The 18,910-nt window shown below is 40.6% G+C and overlaps 1 protein-coding gene across 4 annotated transcripts in view; it reads left to right on the top strand.

The window, feature by feature from the left end:
* PRKAG2 (protein kinase AMP-activated non-catalytic subunit gamma 2) overlaps positions 1 to 18,910 on the top strand; it is a 223,293-nt gene that overhangs the window by 145,990 nt on the left and 58,393 nt on the right. For 3 of the 4 annotated variants that reach the window (XM_037386868.1, XM_037386869.1, XM_037386871.1), the window contains one exon: positions 4,841 to 5,055. In XM_037386868.1, the coding sequence (XP_037242765.1) occupies positions 4,841 to 5,055 (215 nt within the window). Of the gene's footprint in view, positions 1 to 4,840; positions 5,056 to 15,934; positions 15,958 to 18,910 lie in introns of those variants that run through there. The other variant, XM_037386873.1, reaches the window with a different exon arrangement.

The following is an 18,910-nucleotide window of genomic DNA, read 5'->3' as shown; positions in this document are numbered from 1 at the left end:
TGGAAAGCTATTTAACAACGGCTTTACATGTTAGCAATTACCTGCTTGATCAGGTACAGGATGAGAGAATACTGAAGTGTGATTCCTAGGAAGAGGTAAACTGCAAAAGTGTTTTATTTTTCATGGCCAGTAACTCTCACCAGTTTTAGCAACTTCACCTTAAGCCCACAAATAAAAAAAGTTTAAAAAAAAAAAGTAAAGCTTGAGAGCAGGCTGCTGGCTAGATCCTTTGGCCCTCAACAGGGGAGTGTGACTCCCCTGTCACAAACCACCCAAAGCCACCTTCTGCGTAGGAGCATTAGCGCATCCCTGAACTCCATCACGGCGTCATTTGTGGGCAGGTGGCTCCTAAGGTTCAGGGGGGCAGGAGCTGTTTTTCTTTCTGGAAAAGGGTTGACATAAAAGGGAGGCTTTGGCAGGAATCACTGGGCTGTGAGCATCCTTCCTCCCAGAAACTGCCAGATGCATCCTGCCAGGTCAGGCGTGAAATGTAGGTGGCAGAACTAATCGTGGGTGTCACCCGGGGAATGTAGGAAATGTAGGAGGGCAGCCACCCTTCTTCCCTTGGGAGTACGCAAATGAGAGCATAGTGCTTCATCCTTTCCTGTTATGGATCAGTAGAGGGCTGGTTTGGATCAGAACGCCCAGGTCAGCGGGTGGAGAACTTAATGCTGTGCAAAATAAGGGGTTTATTTACAAGAAATAATTGCAAATACCTAGAGAAACAAGCGGAGGCAGCAGCATTGGTTTTGCATGTTTGTCACCAACCGAGTACCAGCCAGCGTTGCATGCGAGCTTAGGCAGAGCTGCGGGCTCCGCTGTTACAGCAGGGCTTTCCCGGGGCTCCTGCGTCCACCCTGTGATGTGCAGCCCAGGACAGAATGCTGGGCCATCACCACGTGCCACCAGAGCCAGCAGTGCCACGGGGGAAGGCAACTGGAGGTAGCCCCCTTTTGCTCAGAATTAAGACTAGTGCTGTTTAGTTCTGCTGGGATCTCACATACATATTCTGAGTAAAGTTACACTATAATATGAAAGTTGTTTCTTTACATTCATGCAGTTTTGCACCATGTATTCACATAGTCTTATGAATATTCTTAGCTTATGCATCTTCTATTATGCAAATGCTAGGGCTTATGATTCATCAATATGGAGACCACAAAGCTATCCTCTCTTTTCATTCGTTTTGTCCCCAGAAAGGAAATGTCAGGATGATTCATAAAAAGCAAAACTCCTGGACTGTTTTAAAACTGGATAGAGGCAGCATTCAATAGAAAATATAGGACAAAACCTTGCATTAGCCAGTGACACAGTAAATGATCTGCTAGACTTTTTTCTCTCTTACATTTTTATCTAAAATTCTCATTTTATGTTATGGAAAAAGGAAGAGCTATTCAGTTTCTTAACATGAATATACGACACTTCATTATGCATTTCATTGTCTGATGAAAGAAACATTAGCATGAGATAATTACTTGCCGTATCAGTTCATCTCCTTACTAGAACCAGTAGTTTGCAGCCAATCTCAAAGATTGTTTCTTCTCCAAAATCCTATGTATATACTGAATTTTTTCAGCTTCATTATAGAAGATTCTAGAATTGTTGGAAAGTTTGCTTAATTATTTTATGCCTACCTTCTCCAAAATGAACTGTTTTCAGCCATGGGACACAGCTGTGTCTTGTCTCTCCAATGGACTTCTTTTGTAGTAGAACAGGGCAGCATATACATATAACTATGTATTTATACCAGTGGTGCCTGTTTAGATGGCAGTCCAATAGGATTAAAGTTATTATAAAGTTCTGTTACTCCTGAACTGATTTTGGTCTGGGGATATATTGCAGATTTTCATTCTTTTATGTGGCAGGCTTTTATAAAATCCTTTGTAGGGTTTAGGATGTTGAGCTCTATCGCAGCAGCCAAAAGTCTTTTGTTTTAATATTCATGAAAATATTTAACATTTCCTATGGGATTATTCCTTCAGTCTCAGTATTGTACAAATGTAAATAACATAGATACCACAATAATGGTATGAAGTAGGCTTTTAAATACGGAGGATTGAAAAGATTAATTACATAATTTAATCAAATGCCCTGAAAAATAATTATAATTTCCCCTCCACCTCTGTGCGGCAACTGAGTCACAGAAAAATTGAATCTCAGACGTATTAGGGTGTGCCTCAGGGTAAGTACTTTATGTTTTAAGTGCCTAGTTGAAACAAACAGTTCTAAGACTCAGAGTGCTCCCAGTAAAGTTGCTGGAGTCACAGATGCTCTTAATCCATAAAAAAAGCACACTGAGTGTGCGAGACTGGCATCCAAAAGCAGATTCACCACCAGTGAATGTTCTTATAAAATGGAAACCATGCTGTCTGTCCTGGCCGTGCTGGTACACATCTATACTGAGGTGGCAATAGTTTTCATAGGATGTAAGAGATGTTACTTCCTTGGTCTCCTTTGATCCACACCTTCCTGTGTCCTATAGATGTCCTCTGCACTTGGCAGGCCAGCCTTGCTAGGACAGTGAATATGTGGTTTCCTTAAGTCTCGTAATCGTTCTTTTGGCAGAGCTTGCTGATACTGGAAATGGTTTTGCAGACTTGCTGAATACATTAGTGCACACTGAACGCATCCCAGCAGCAAGACTTTAAGATCTAATGGCATTTCTCTCCCTTTTAGTGGTTTTACATTTGCATCAATTACAGCTACCATCTACCTCAAACCCCAGCCTGAGTGCTCAGGAAACATTTGTACATCCATAAAAACACAGAAGACGAGCATCTTCCCCACAACTGTTTATCTCAATTTCTCTGTAAGCAAAAATTGAACAGGCAAGTTAGGTGTCCTTTTAATCCTTTAGGATGTGTAACACTCTCCAGTCCCACCTCAATCAGGAGAAGCTGAGGACATTCACAATACCAGGGTTGTTCTTCTTGCCTCACCCCGTAGCATGTCACATTAAACAACATTTATATCTGCCTACAACACCCAGTCTCCACTGGACCTGTGGCTATTGCTGCTTGACTGGCAGAGCTGCAGGTCTCCTTATGAGATGAAATGGAAGTTACGGAAGGCAGCTGCAATTTTGGAAAAGGACTGAAGAGAGGGACTAAGTAGGGGGTCCTTTTTGATTCCTTTGATTGATTTTTCAACCCTTTGATTCCAGGATTTTCTCTGACAGAAATAAATACATTACATTGCACCACTAAAGCCACTACAAATAAAACACATTAGAGGCTAATTATTTTGCAGGTTTCTTGATGAGTGATTCTGTTCTTTTAAAGTTAAATCTATTCATATGTAAAAGCCATAAAGAAAGTAATTTTCAATTAAGAATGATAGCTAAAGAACAGTTACCTAAATTCCTTGTGAATTCCTTTAGTCATAAGATATCACAACTCTTCCCTGGGTATTTCAGGAGTAATAGTTTTTTCAAGTAATAGATCCCTCCCTGAGTTGTTGGATTTCTAGCCTTCTGAGTCTAGCATCTTAGTGACTAGTGAGTTTTATTCTTAGTTTCCATCAATACAAAGTTTTCTTTGAAAATGCTGCCTGTGAGGTAAAACGTGACACTGAGAGGTAATGAGTATAAAGCGAGTTGTACTAACGCACTTTGTCCTGGGTTGAAAGGAAGGACCAGTAGAGGCTGCGGGCACCACCAATGCCAAGCTTTTGAAAGGGAAAAAAAAACTTTGGTGCAAAAAACTCTGTGGAGCCTTGAAAGATGAGAAGAAAGATGAGAAACTGAGAAAATGAGCTAGACTTAACATAAAGATGTATTACCATGTTTTCAAACACTTGTTTGAATGGCTTGGAGTTTTATGCTTATTTAATGCTATCTTATCTGCTCCCTTTCATTGGACTTTAGTCCCGTCTGGACTAACTGATCATCTGCACAAATCTCTGGAAGTACAAGAAGTGAACCAAATTCAGAGATCATATAGCCCACTTAACTTAAAAATATGTTGCTCTGTTCAGCCTCATAGTTTTTTATCCATTTAAGTCTGTCCTGATTTATGCTGGCATAAGCGAGTCATCCTTTGTTTGCTGACGTACATATAGATATAACAAGAAACACAGATGTTGTAACTTGAATTTTATAATTGATTGTGGCTGTCTGCTGGTTCTTAAATGGATAACAAATATAGCTTAAATGATCTGTTTGATCACAATTCACAACTGCCCTAAGAACGTAACCAAAAATACAGCTGGGGTTGATGCACGTGTCAAATAACAACAGGATGCTCACAAGAGAAATGATCTGCTGCTGATACTGATTTTCAGCAAAATATATGAGTAATCTTTCTCCTCAAAGGCCACTGAAAACAATTCTAATTTGTATAAAGGCATTGCCAAGAGCCTTATAGAAAGCAAACCGAGGCTCATGGGAAATATGCCCTGTTCCTTTTTGCCTCTGCTCCTAATTTTATTCTAGCTGCTGGCTGTTAAATAATGAAGAAGAAGAAAAAGCAACTATTAAAACTCGAGCTGTTTGCCATGAGCTGGAGGTAATCCTGAGACTCACAGGATTAAAATTATAACAATAAAGTAATGCCAGTGTCGAGGATCATTTTAGAAATCAGCAATCAGGCAGGAGGTTAATACAACATGAACCTCCAGCGCTCTCGCCTTGCCACTGTAAATGGATCAGACAGTTCGCCCAGTTGAATGATTACAAGAGTTTTACCTGCAAGGCGGAGCAATTCCCTTTCATAAACGAGGAGGTGAGGTACCTGCTCTTAGTCTGGGGAAAGGTGATGAAAAAATACATGTTCACTGTAAAGCTGAGATTTCTGTCTGCTTTTCTTCTGAACTGATCTCTGGTAATTATTCTTGTTTACAGCCTCTGGCCTCTCCTCTTCTCCATCCACCCCAACACAAGTGACCAAGCAGCCCACGTTTCCTCTTGAATCCTATAAGCATGAGCCCGAGAGACTAGAAACACGGATTCATTGTTCTTCACCTCCGGACACAGGGCAGAGATTTTCTTTGCCTCCATCTCAAAGTGCAGCCAAGCCTCCTATCATGACACCAGCTCCCTGTGCTACCTCAAAACCAGTAAGTAAAGCATGTGTCCAGTTTTCCACTGGGAAATGTACAGGGTTGTATGTTAACTGTTTCTAGTATTGCAACCAATGGGCTAGAACCATACTGTCCATAATGTGGACACAGTGTGAGACAATGTCGTCGACTCTTTACTTCAGCCTTGTCTCAGCTTGCCCGATGTTCAGCTGATAAGGCACTAGGAACCCAAAGATGGCAGCTCCTCTTCTGGTTTACCCAAATAGCAACTCATTTTTGCATGCTTCTCAAGTGAGTTTTGATACGGCTACAGATCCCAACATACACTGCTGAGATGCCGCTTTAGAGAAGGATAATATTTTATGTAGGATTGTCTTTTCTCTCCCTTAGGGAGAGCTGATGAGAGAGCTAGCAGACAAGGAGAGCATATTGAAAAGAAATTCAGAGCGTGAGCTGCAGGAGTCCTGAGTGCCTGCTGCCTCTGGAGTCTGAGATGACTGGGACAGCTGGTGACTAACGGCACTAGTTGCTATCACACCTCCTGCCCCAGCTCTGAGCGTAGAGGAAGAAGGGCAGCACTACCGGGGTATTCATCCAGCCCTCCACATAGTAGAGTTGTCTTTGTAAGAGTGGTTTCTTCAGCTCCTGGGAATGCATGACCTCAGCAGTTCCTGGCAACATGTGAATTCCAGCCTCTGATACTCTCCACCACAACATCCGCACTGCATGACGTTGTGCCTCCTCCCCTCTCCTTTGGCCAGCCTGAGCCTCAGAGGCATCGCTCCTTTTCTTTTCTCCTCTGCCTTTTTTGCCCCTTCTTTCTTTTTTGTGTTATTTTTCTTGCATTAACTGTATCTTTCCATTCACCGTTCCCCTCCCTCATGGAACTAGCAGACTGTGATCTGTCACCAGTTAACTATCCTGCATCTCTTTCCCAGCTTTTGGGTTTTTTTATTCCCTCGGAATATGAAATCTTTGACATTTACTGTATCTAGAAATGTACAACTGCAAATGGCATAAAGGTCCATGAAGTCTGTTTCCCTGTGGAATGACTACAAGTTCTGTTTCATTCCAGTTCTTAGTTATTTTTTAAAGCAGGAAGCTTCCTCCCACTCGCCCATGGGAAAGCTGCTTGGGATCTGAGTGCACTAACACAGCATCCCAAAACCTTTCTGCCCTGGTGTCAGGTACCTCCACAGTAGCAGCAGCCATTGTTATGCTGGAAGTGTTTAGGTACTGGATCAACATTCACTTACTACTTCCAAGTCCTTCACACATCCAGTTAAACACGTGCCCTGTTTTGGGGACCCTTTCTGTAATGGTTGGGGAGTCTCTGATTTTCATTAATCCTTTTTTTTTTTTCTGTGGAGAGGTTATGATCATTTGCCTTTATGATTAATAGCCATTTTCATTCATTGTTTGTTACATCCTTTTGTACCTGTAACCAACCTTTGTTTTTCTAGATTAAGCAAGTCAAACTCTCCCTAGACTTTCTGTTCTGCTGCTATGCAGAAGTAAATAATTAAAGTAGCAAATAAAATGAAATAAATAACATGAATTTATAGTTGGGGCAGTCCAGCAGTAACTTTTCTTCAACCAACTGTCTGCTTTTTCATCTAAGTAGTAGTCTTGGGATACATAAATTATGACACTCAAAGGCTTGTAGGACACAAAAGTATTTTTGGTAGGTTTCAGTCAATCAGCCATATTATTTTCAAATGAATAAGTTTATCTGTGTTATGCAGCTACGGAGTGGTCTATTGTACCTGTTAGAATAGACATAGGGAACAACATAATCTTAGCACATTCCACTGACCAAAAGACTGAAAAGTTTGTGTTGTTCTTAGTTATTTGCTGATTCAGACAATATGAAGTTAAGCAGAATATGCCAGAATAAAGGAACAGAATTCTCAGCAAGTACTTATCAACTGTTGTGGTTGTGTATATGTACAAGAGAGAGTCTGGATGGAAACTCAGTATGTTGGACTCAATTACCTCCCGTTCAGAAGATACAGAAATACATAGGATGTATAGCGCCTGGTTATCTTGGTTTTGTACCTTCTGTACTCATTTTTATCTGAGAACAGTGAGTGTGCACGGCTGCCAGTGAATCATTAGGTTTTTTGGTTTACTTGGGAACAAATGTCAGCAGCTACAGATCTGTGAGGAACAAAGCCCTGGATGTTTAATTTTCAACATAGATGAGAGAGAGATTTGCTGAGCTCTTCCAGTAGGAGAAACTGTTAGAGGAAGGAAAGGCTGAGTTTCTGCAGAAAGGCGTGAATCTGAAGCTGATGGGTGTTCACTCAGGACTGTAGTGTCCTTCAGTCCCTGTACATGATTTACCTAGCATTCCTTTACAAATATGATGGCAGTAGACCAACATTCTTGATTTGAGTACTGTATTTCAAACATTTCATTTATCCAGAGCTGTGTGTTAATAATTACATGTTTTCACAATGCACATACCCTAAACAAATCTGTAAAAGGCAAACTCAATTTCTTGTTTACTTAGATCACCATTTCTTGGCATAACAATTCCAATGATCTTAAAACCACACTATAAATTATATGATATATGGTTTCATAGTGGCCATGCTGTTAAACGATCAGTTTAATGACAGGGAAGTTTCTGTGTTCACATCTGAAACAAGAAGCTGACTCTTATCTACAGGGCCCTGTCAACTTAAATCTTATTTACTTATTACATTGCTTAACTAACGATGATAATGTCTGAGATCCCAGAACTATTACAAATTTTTTATGATTGCTATATATATTGCAGTAGCAAAGAGGACCCAGACCCAGAATTATTATTAAAAAAACCCCTACAGAACAGCAGATAACTATAGGAAGGTGCCGTATCAGGACCTGGAACTAATCTTAGCCCATTTTTGTAATGAACTGCATTTGAAGCCAATTGTGTACTTGGTTTTTGTATGTCTGAGACTGTGGTGCAGAATGGTTAAATCTGTTCAGTCAAAGGGAAGGCATGGAGGAGAGAATAAGAATCTTAATTTCCCTAAACCTTTCATGTTTTAGTAGCACTTAGTGTCTATTCTGATGTGATATTTAAGCTATGAATTTTGGTGAGGGGAATAAAAAGTGGGAGACAACTCCTGACAGAGGGAGATCCTCCCTCAGTGAGTATCATCTCAACACAGTATACAAAGCTAAGCAATTAACCGCATGCTAAATGGATGTCTCTGATAACCACTACGGTCTGCGTTTATCCCACCTAACTTTAGAAACCTATCTGAGCCGCTTAAGTTGGGAGTATAGTAGCTCCAGTTGCCTCTGTGGGATACCGAGAGGCATTTGCAGGGGATGAATCAGCTCTTCAGTGGGCTGGAGAGCCTTTGGCGCTGGTTATAAAGGGAGTGACTCCAGGTGCTGCATTTCTGACTGAGGCACTTCTGTTAGATGTCCCAAGTGAGATGTGATGAGCCTGTGACACACCGTGGCAGCAGCTCTTACAGGCTTTCTTCTGGGTGTGGAGGTGTTCCAAGTGGTGGAGTTAGAAGGTTATAATGAGAAATTCAGCTGATAAGAGATCAAAGCTATACCAAAAGATTACTTTGTGCTGCATTAAATGGAGAAGGAGCAATTTGATTTTTCATAGTACAGTTCATGACTCTGTACTTCGGCCCTGTGTTGTTTGGACTGTGTAACCTTCAGGCAGTAAGTGGTAAATGATAACTCTTCTCTAATGTGACATTACTAGCCATGAAAGGAATGTAGAGAGGTTGCAAATTCAATAACGAACATGTTTGCCCTGTTTCCGCTTTGCCCGTATTTTAAAGTGGAATGTAGTATGCTGAGCTTGATGTGGTTGTATCCTTTCCATTTCATCCTTTCTTCTTCCACTGATGCATAAGATACTGTGAAAACAGCAGTACTCCCTGTCTCCTGCAAACACAGGCATTTTTTGTGGTACATCATTTGCTGGCCTTTATGGGTTTCCCTTTTCCCAGCATGAGAGGAGTCCAGGCCAGAGAAAGAAGATGCTAGCTCCAAACTGAGGAGTTGCCTTCGAGTTCTGTTCTGGTGAAAAACAGGGTTGGGGCTTCCTCTGCTCAGAAGTGACAATGGCAAAACATGGTTTCAAATGGTCCTTTCCCTGTGATTGTGTAGTTACCCACTGCTCTCCAAATAACTTCTGAGCCAAGAAATTTCCCAGAATGTTCTTAAAAAGAGGGATCTCAGCCAGAAGGTAGTCTGAGACTTACTCCTTTGTGTGAGCCAGTCCTGTTAAAACTGCAGATATAGCACACAGGAGGGACTGAGAGAGTCTGGTTTGGATTCATTTTACACAAACTTTGCTGCTGCAGCATCTGGAAGAGGAGAGATGTTAACGTACAGCTGGGACTCGCTTCCAGTCCTAGATACGGAGAGAGAAACAAGACTGTTTCTGCAGCTACCTGCTTGTTAAATGGTAGCACTTCCTTGCAAGGCGATTTGTGCTGTTTCTTAGCCAAAACGTAGTAAACTCAAACCCAGGGCTGTTAACTTGTTCAGCATGAAAGGCTGTTACATCACACCCTGCTGCTGGCAAGGAGCCTGGAAGCCGGGGTATGTGCAGCAGGGCCTTCAGTTTGGCTGTCTCCAAAAAGCCATGCCACCCATCAGAGCTCCATCATCTAGCTGGCTGATTAAAGAGGTTTCAATCGGAGGAAGAGAACAGAAAAGCGTTCTTTGATTCTGATGTTGTCTTAAAAAAGAAAAAAAGGCACAGGCTGGGAAAAAAAAGGAATTCAGTCTGCAAATGTACAAGAGCTCCCTATTTCAGCATTCATGTGGTTTAAGGCAATATATTAAGAGTGCCAAGACATTACTGTGATTCAGCTTTGATTTACACCACAGTAAACTGATCACAGAAATTAAAGCCAGAAGGGCTGTCATTTACCAGTGAAGAAAGCTCTTGCAGTGGTGGTGTGTCCAGACTAGTTTTAAGTGCTTTAATACCAGCACTCCTTTGGGGAGATGATAGTGTTCTCTAATAGATCCTATGGGCTGTAACAAGCTATCATTGTTCAAATATTTCTCTTTACTGGAACTGTTGCTGTCCACCTGAAAGTATGTTTAATTTAAAAATGTTATATACTTGTCCAACAGTTGGCATGTAACTAACTAGTTGCAATCCTAATGAAGGAATAACTTTTTTATGAACTATGTAATGATTGCACACAATATTAATGGGAAAATCTTTTGAGCCCACCTGATTTGATTTCAGTGTCCTTTGACAGAGCATCACAGTAGCTCCACTGAATTGAATGTAGGTTCACAGAAGAATTATTTAATATGGTTGGCAAGTCTATAGTAAGATTCAGTAGGACATGAAGAACAAATGAACCAGTAAACTGACTTGCAACTGAACATTCAATAGAAAATAGAAAGCTTCAGCTATACCACACGACTTCTTTTTAATTACAGCTCCCATTTAATTAATATTCTGTTTTCCCAGTTCACCCTCTCCCTATTAGTCTTATCTTTTACATCACATTTGGTATCGCCTTCCCCTTTTAGTATTTAGCATATGCAACAAACATCTTGCTATCCATTTTCTACTGGTCATTTTTCTGTTTTTTTTAAAGCTACTTACTTCGTTTAGAAGAAAAAATGTCCAGCCACAACCTCCTGAAACACTGGTTTCCTAATGTATTTGTATTCTGGTTGCGGTGTTCAAATTCACAGCAATCAATCTTAGGATGCAGAGAAATTGTACTGCACAAAGATTATTTTTTCTGCCCTAAGGAAATGCGTGTCTGTGTCAGTTTGTGGCTTTTTCTGCAGCCACAGAGATAATTTAATCAACTATCTGTGGATTTACTCAGTGGAGGATTTATTTTAAGGGCATGGAATCCTACAATTCCCATTCCTCCTTGTCCTGGATCAAAAGGAGAAGGCTGGGTGGAAAGGATGAAAAGCCAGAATGCTGAGTCCACTCAATTCCCAGCTGCTTTGACAGCTCTCATAAGGCTGTAAGTAGCTAAGGCAATTAAAACTAGAGCATCTATGAGTCTTTTTTAAGATACACATTAGTATCAAAATCATGACCCCAGCATCCTGTAGACAGAGTTAGTGGCTTAAAGCTAAGTTACTTTTATCACCCTAAGTCCTGCACTATGCATGGTATAAAAAGGCTAAACCTAAGGAACTGGCCTCGTGTCTATATAAATAGATCTCTTTTGAGTAACATGATTTAAGAGGGTGCTTTAAGACTGACAGCCTGGTTTTACCCATTGAACTGATTTCTCATGGCACAATTTATGTCTGATTTTCAGACTTGTTAATTTAACAAGCACACTGTTATTTTGCTAGAAAATGGGAACTTTTCGTAACAGTAAGCTCTGTCAGCAATTAGAAGCTGGATACATACTCTCTGATTTAATGTAAAGTTGCAGGTTAATATAGGGTCACTGACAGTTTCTTACTAGCTATATCTGGGCAATTTTGGAACACAAAACGTTGTGTCCATCTAGGCTGTTCATTCACAAAGCAGTAGGGATTAAGTCGCAGAGTTTTGAACCTTTCTGTTGCACTATGCCGGCTCGTGTGTTGGACTACAGGGAAAATACAGCTAAGAATAAGCAAAAAGCGCCTATGGAAGGGAATGCTATGAATTCCTTGCCGTCTACATCTCCCTTAGCCTGGTTTTGTCTATATTTTATTTTTAGATACACAGTCTTTAATGGCCAACAGAGCTTTAAAGTATGTAAAAAGCTGGTCGTTACCAAAAGGATATGGACAACATAAAGCAGTGATACTCCTTTGTTACTTCCTCACAACATTCTCCAGTCCCTTCCTCTGACTGGATGAACTGTTGAAGCTGGGAAAAATAAAGAGGATGTCACAAACAACATTCACTTCTGTATGGCTTCTTCCCCCCAGCTTTCGTATTTTATAGTGTCACTACCTGCTTGTGCGTGAGGAAATCTATACAGCTCTTAAAAATACAGCTTGCATCTGTGTTTTCTTCTTTTAAGATTACAATCAAGCAAGTTGGGCCATTTGAAAGTCAGCTGCATGGGCTGCTGACTCAGAAGAGGACTAGATACCATCTTGGCAGCAGCTTAGAAAAATGTTTCCATTGTGCTGGTGAAATGAATGCAAAATATTTATTCTTTGAGCTTGTTCACAACAGCGCTCTTAGCTGGAACTGAGGGCGGGGCCATGTGGAAGACATTTGTAGGAGGACAGTAATGATTTGTACCGTGCCCAAGGTGTGCATAATCTTATTTTATGATTAACAAAGGGCAAGGCTTCTACCATATGGGGCTTATAAGCTGAAGTGTAAACCGGTCAAGTAATCAACAGAGACTAAAAGAGAAAAGGTAGAATATCAGCAAAAGAAGGGGAGGGGGCAAAATTCGAGAAGGGAGGTTCTAATTCAGTCTTTCTTCATGTGTAAGGTTACAGTAAATTGCCAGTGATAAGGTTAATACCTTAGACTTTCAAAATTTTTATCTATCATACTTTTTCACTTAGAATTGCATGAGCCAGGGCATCCACAGTATGTAGACAGTCTTCTTCCTCGTACCTCGGAACAAAAAGTTACTAACTGCTATTTTGTGGTACATGAGCACATATGATTCAAGTAGAAAAAATAAACGTGATTCTTGCCCTGAGGACCGTATTGTCCAAGAGCCTGATCTAGCAAAACAGGGCAAGCAGATTCTAAAACGGTAAGAAAGCATTGGCTTAAACAGGATTGCTCCTAAGCACTACTTCTGGCATACGCTTGCAGAACAGATTTGAAGTTTAGCCATAACATAGCTAGCAATGACAGAAGGCACTGGAGAAGGGTAACCTGAAGGTTACAGCACTGTGTTTGGTTGGGGTTGCTATGTATTTATGTTGCTGAATCTCAGGTGCTGTTTTGTTTTGGTGAATGTCAATGTGATGATGGCCTCGATCCAGGAAAGCACTTAATGTGTGGTTAATTTTAAGCATTTTGGTAGCCCCGTTGGACTCAACAGTACTAGAGCACTTAAAGCGATGTGCATGCTAAGCCACTGCTGGATCGGGGTCTTTGTACAATGTTATTCTATTAAAACACAAATGACTAGCACAAGTGCTGAAGATGAGAAAGGAAGCTGATGGACAGACAGAGGATGGAAAAAAAATAAGAGTTGGGGAAAACATTAAAGGTTCAGAAAAGACTAAGCAAGGGAAAGAGCTTGGGCAGCAGAAGAGAAGAGAGTTCCTGGTGACAATGGAAAATAGCTAATCACTGAGTGGCAGGGAGAGCAGCAGCTGCAAGATCCCTATCTGCCTGCTGTTGTGTGTTTGGCCTTTCAGGCTTTGGCTGTTGGGATTGTATTTACTTGGAAACATTTGTGGTGTGTACTAGGTCAGGATCCAGCTCCTTACAGAAATGCAAACAGCTATTGACGAACACATGACTTCTGGAAGAAGACAACAAATTCCTCTCCTACCCCTTTCCCTTAAGCACGCTGATAATGACCGTGCACGAGTACATCCCAACAGACCTGTTGCACGCAGGGGCAGGATGCTGTCAAAGCTGATTTCTTAGGAAGCACTGCAAGGAAGAGTTTCCATGGAAAGTGCACAACTTTCTTTCCTGGAATATGTCTTCAGAAAAAGGCAACAAGATGCCACCGAGCATGGCTATGGTACAAAAGGACACAACACAAACTGGTCACCAAGTAGTTTCTTCCATCATCCAAGATCTTACGGGTACAGAGGTTACATTTTGAAGAAAAGGATGCCTTCCTTAGCCTTCCTTCTTTTTCTCATGGTCCAAAGCATTTGGATGTTGCTGTTTTAGAGAAGAAATCTTGGAATTCAACAGCGTTTCTGTTGCAGAGTCAGTAAGGAAAACAAGAGTTTTAAAAGAATGAAAATATAGTGCCAGTAGCTGGGGATGCTTTGGAGATCAGAGCGAGCTGGCTACCTGACTAAACTATCTGCCCTGTCAGAGATCACTTGTGCAGCTCTAAGTCACTTGGTCTCCCAGTGCCTCAGTTTCCCATCTGTAAAAAAAACAACTGGGTTACACTCCTTCAAGTCAAAGAGATGTTATGATGATAAATACATTAAAAAGTTCTACAGAAGTCAGATATTTTTGAACAAGAGCTGCAAGTGACTTAAGATAAGTTAACCATAGATAGCATGTGTTGTACTTGTTGTAGCAACAGGGTTTTACACTTACAGACTGTAACTGTGTGTAGGAAACCATCATGTTTTCAGAGGGTATCAAGATTTACAGAAAAGACCACTGTATAAGTAGGCTGCTCTTCCAAGCCCTAGGGAGGCATGTTAAGAAACAATTTCAGCTCTTTGTGGACATTTAACTACAGACTAAATTTGCATCTAAGCTTACGTGTTTGTGCACCCAGTGTTTGCCATATCCACACTATAAGCATCCACTGCCCGTGAGTATCCGCATCTCCACAAGGTCAGCAGTAGCAAGAGCAAGGTGGCGGGCTTCCTGGAGGTGTATCCCTGGTCCTTAGCGTGGAACTAATTTCAGGGATTTTTTTAATTCTAGTTCCTGGTATACAGGGAAAAACCTTCCCAGTATTTCCATGTCTCTTTACGGTATTGTTTGTAGTCATAAAACATTTAGCTCAGATACTTGATATGCTTCTTGCTTAGCACAGCCCTTGCTTTGGTCCTTCCCAGACAGTGTCAAACACAGAACCAGTACAGAGGATGACCTGCTTTCACCTGCAGCATACCTGAAATGATGGAAGGATATAGTTAAGAGGCTTTCAAAAGGGAAAGCATGCATGACAGAAGGAAGATATCCATGGCATGTTGCTGTCATTGCAGATTTCTTTTGTGCGTAACAATAAAAAAGAAGCAGTGCACAAAAATTAGGCCTGAAGTGATCAGTAGTAGACCTGGAAATAATTCGGGACGAGGGTTAGCTTCCTCAAGCTATGCAGATTCAGTGCTATCTGAAAACCAGCTTTTTGTCAAAAATGAATTTATTCAGAGATTACAGGTCAACCATAGGCTCTGTGTTGAAGGAAGTTTATTAATGTATTGGTTTGTCTACGCATAATAGTAGCAGCTCTGAAATAACAGACTCCACAAGCTTTAGTGGAGCCACTGATGGTGCTCATGCCTAGAGTTGTCAGCTGTGGGGTGGACTTGAAATCTAATGCAAACACACAAGCCCCGAGTGCTATGAGGAAGTCCTTCTTAGATGTTTAAAGTCCTCCTAGAACTGCACTGAAAAACACTTCGTTGTCTTTGCCTGCCTCTTTGAGATAGCTTTAAAACACTCCTTCAGGAGTCCTGTTGAGATCCTCAGTCACGATAAACTCTGCAGAAAGTGGCCACCTATGACACAGCTCATTTATTCCATGTTTAGCCTGCAGTTACCTGCTTCTTAGCACAGCTTGTGCCACTGAGCGAATTATTTGTTCAGTCCACGTCTGTGTAAATTACTTGAAGAAATTTTGTTGAGATTGTGGGTGATTAAGCTCTGAGCTGAAGGTTGTCTCTATTTTTTGGTAAATCACCCCTGTAATGCTGACCTGCATCATCCTGCTAACATCTAGGCTCAATAGATATGCTTCCAGCCTTTCAAAATTACCGATGATCATGAAAATTAGAGTTTAGTTATAGGCTAGTAATAGGTTACTAGAATTTTGTGTAGTTTACTCACACTTGAAATGTGATACCAATTGACTTCAGGCTTTGTTAGTGAAAAGGTATTTAATTTTAAGTTTAAAATATGTCATAATTGAAAGCTGGTGTAGTAAGTGTTTGCACAGTGAAGTCACTATCCGTGACCAAGGCTTCGAAATATTAAGATGAAGAAAGTGAAATGGTGTATAGTAAATGTGTTTGTTTCAATCAGATTTGGCTCTGAGTATTTTTTTTTGATTTGTTATTCTCAGTGGCCTCTGTTCTGCAGATTACTCATCGGTACTCTGGCCTCAATCCAACTAAAGTACTTAAGTAAGTGCATAACTTTAACTAACACAAATAATCCTGTATTCAATGCCAGTGAATTAAGACCCACGTAAATGTGGGCTCACGCTTGCTCTTCTTTTCCATTCACTTCAAATTAGCGGATGCTTACCTGTTTTTTTACCATTAATATTATCTTAATCTGTTCTTTGTTTGTTTGTTTGTTTTAATGTACATTTGTCACAACAAAGTATCTCCTGTAATCCTGCTTATTACCTGATTACTGCGGCTCTCTCCAGCAATAATTTCCCCTTGCCCTTAACTGTGCCCCTCAGCGTGGTAAGAGGTAGGTCCTATTTCAAAGACACTAAGGAGCACTCAAGCATATGTGTGAAAACAGCTGAAGTACATCTTTTCAAGCATATATGATAAAAAACATTTAAGACAAGAACACTTAAAAACTCTGGAATAGATTAAAACCAAGTGGCATCCCCGTGTTTGCAGAATCAGGTAGTGTGCTTGTAACATCAGTGTTCTTAATAAACTCAGGTTAGTTCATCACACGTACTTAACTTTTTTGAACTTTGTGTTCAAAAGGACAGAATTTAAATTGTTGGGCTGTTTGATTAATAATATATGCTGATACTACTGATGCAGACCCCACCTATATTCTGCATGAGTAATCTGAGGAATGAATATGCGCCACAAAGGCTAATTAATGACGAGACTCAGAGCTCTGCCTTATCTGAGTTGCACAGTGATACAGGATTGGACACACAACTAGAGATTAGAGGTTTTATAAACAAATCCTGCCTCTTCTCCACTCTGCCTTGACTTCCCTGTAAGAATTTAGCTGGGGATCTAGACTATTCCTTGGTCTTTTACTTCCCTTGAAGTTTATTTTTTAGAAGTGCTTTACTCTTCTGTCATTGGTACCTTTTTTTTTTTTTTCCTCAAGGCGAGGTGCTGCAGGACACTGTGCATAAGATAGGTTCTTTGTTTCTGGTGTTAGGTCAAAGGAAGTTTTATAAATCCATCCTGTCTCTCAATTAAGTCAGTGACAGAACTCACCGGGATTAAACTGCAAGTTCATTTCCATACAGAAATATTTAGGAAAGGCTCTCTGCTAAAAATCTGAAGTCAGTCTGCACATTCAGTTCACATGTCTTCAGGGTAAACAGATTTCAACACTCAGAACCATAATTGCAGTGAAGATTTAGTAGAAATGCAAGTTGTCTGTTTCATCATCTTTCCTAGTGCTGAATGAACTCCTCTATTCCTTTTATGTTGGGTTTTTTTTTAAAGATTTGGCTAAATTTCATTATTGTTCCATTTATGTTACCCATTTAACCTACTAAAGATCCGCAACTGTGACTGCTTATCACTAATTAACTCTGTAAAGTAATTAATATTATAGCTACTGTTCTGTGGGGAGGATACCTGCAGTGGGAGGCTAGTTACTAGTTTAAAAATGCAATATATAATTGTTCTGTATTCCATGTCAAAAGACTCCTGCTTAGGACCTCTGGGTGAGTCATACTCTGATGATGTTGGGATGAAGAAAAAAAATCCTTTCAAGGTAGAGTTCTTATCTGATGGCAAACTCTGTTCAAGGTGTTTTAAAATTAAATCATTAGAGCCATCTTCAACCTCACCATACAGTATTAGAAACAGATATATAGAGATATATATACACTTGCTCCATCACTTTCATACCTGCTGCCGGATGGTTCTGTCTCTAGTTCTTTGAGGGCCTTGCAGATCAGGGACAGAGCACTGAACTGACACCAGTAAGGATCCAGTGGGGAACATACAGTGCCAATACGGGGTGCATTTTCAGTGCCAGGTTTTGTTACGGGATTTGGTTACTGTGTTCAAAACAAATTGTAATCTCTGAGTTGTCACCACCTTGGTTTATACATGCTACGCACTGATATGATTATAGCATTTAATATTTCAAAAGCCTTTTTAAGACTAGAGCAGATTTTCTTGCATCCTTTCCAGGTACAGGAAGAAAAAGCTTGAATCCAGTATTTTTGTGTGAGGCATCCCCTTCCTTACTAGTTTGTTTGGTGCTGGAACAGAGGGTCCTTAGAATAAAAGGTAGCAACTACAATTCCTGCACAGCTGCTGTGTTCACTCCAAGCTTTTCGAGGTAAGGAGGACTTTGTAGCAGAACCAGGCCCAGCGCTCTCCACTGGGACTAACCGTGTTCTCTAGCCACCTGCGACCCCACAGTCAGCCTTTTTGCTGTGCGGTTAGCGTTTTTAAATACAGGAGGGATCCACGATGGAATCCTAAGCCTCACTGATTCTAGTGTTCTCAGCTGTCGTAAGCCACTGGTATCCGTTATCACACTCTAGCAGAAAACAAGTAGGAGTTTCATTTACAGTTTAACCAACAGATGAAAGCTTTTTTTCCTGTTAACTTCTTTTTCCACTTCATGAACCAGACTAAATTAAACCAAAAATAAGCAGCAAGTGTTTTAAATTAATTTTGCACAGATTGCAACAGAATAAGCATATCTATGACATACATTTGGAAAAATTCTAAGTTGTCCATTGACAGCTCATCAGGGGAAGAGCTGTTAACTACTTGAGTTGTACAGAACTGTAATTGTAGTAAGGAGCACTAGCAAATGGTGGGAAAATTACCATTTGTCATTTACTCTTGCATTCAAAATGGGTTTGCCTTGATTTGCATTTAGATGGGAATTCCTTCTTGTTGCTCTTCAATCCATTAGGTTTTATAAGGTATGTAGCTTTTTTTTTTTCCTAAAGTATTTCGAAGGGCATTCAGTTTTACTGCTGAACTGAGCTTGCAGGTGGCACCCCGAGCATATCGGTGTTAAGCCTTCATTGATCAGAATGAAAGGAGGAGTAGAAAAGTCAGGAAAAGCTTTGAGAAAGGCAGCCTTGAAATTACCTGGAAATGCCTATTTCTAAATAAAGCACAGGTAACGTTTTTGTTGCAATGCTTGAATAAGCCTGTTCCACATAGA

The sequence above is a fragment of the Falco rusticolus genome, chromosome 4 (assembly GCF_015220075.1).
Source record: "Falco rusticolus isolate bFalRus1 chromosome 4, bFalRus1.pri, whole genome shotgun sequence".
Classification (NCBI taxonomy): Eukaryota; Metazoa; Chordata; class Aves; order Falconiformes; family Falconidae; genus Falco; species Falco rusticolus.
Note: the sequence above shows the minus strand (reverse complement) of the source record. Positions and strands in the feature narration are given on the sequence as shown.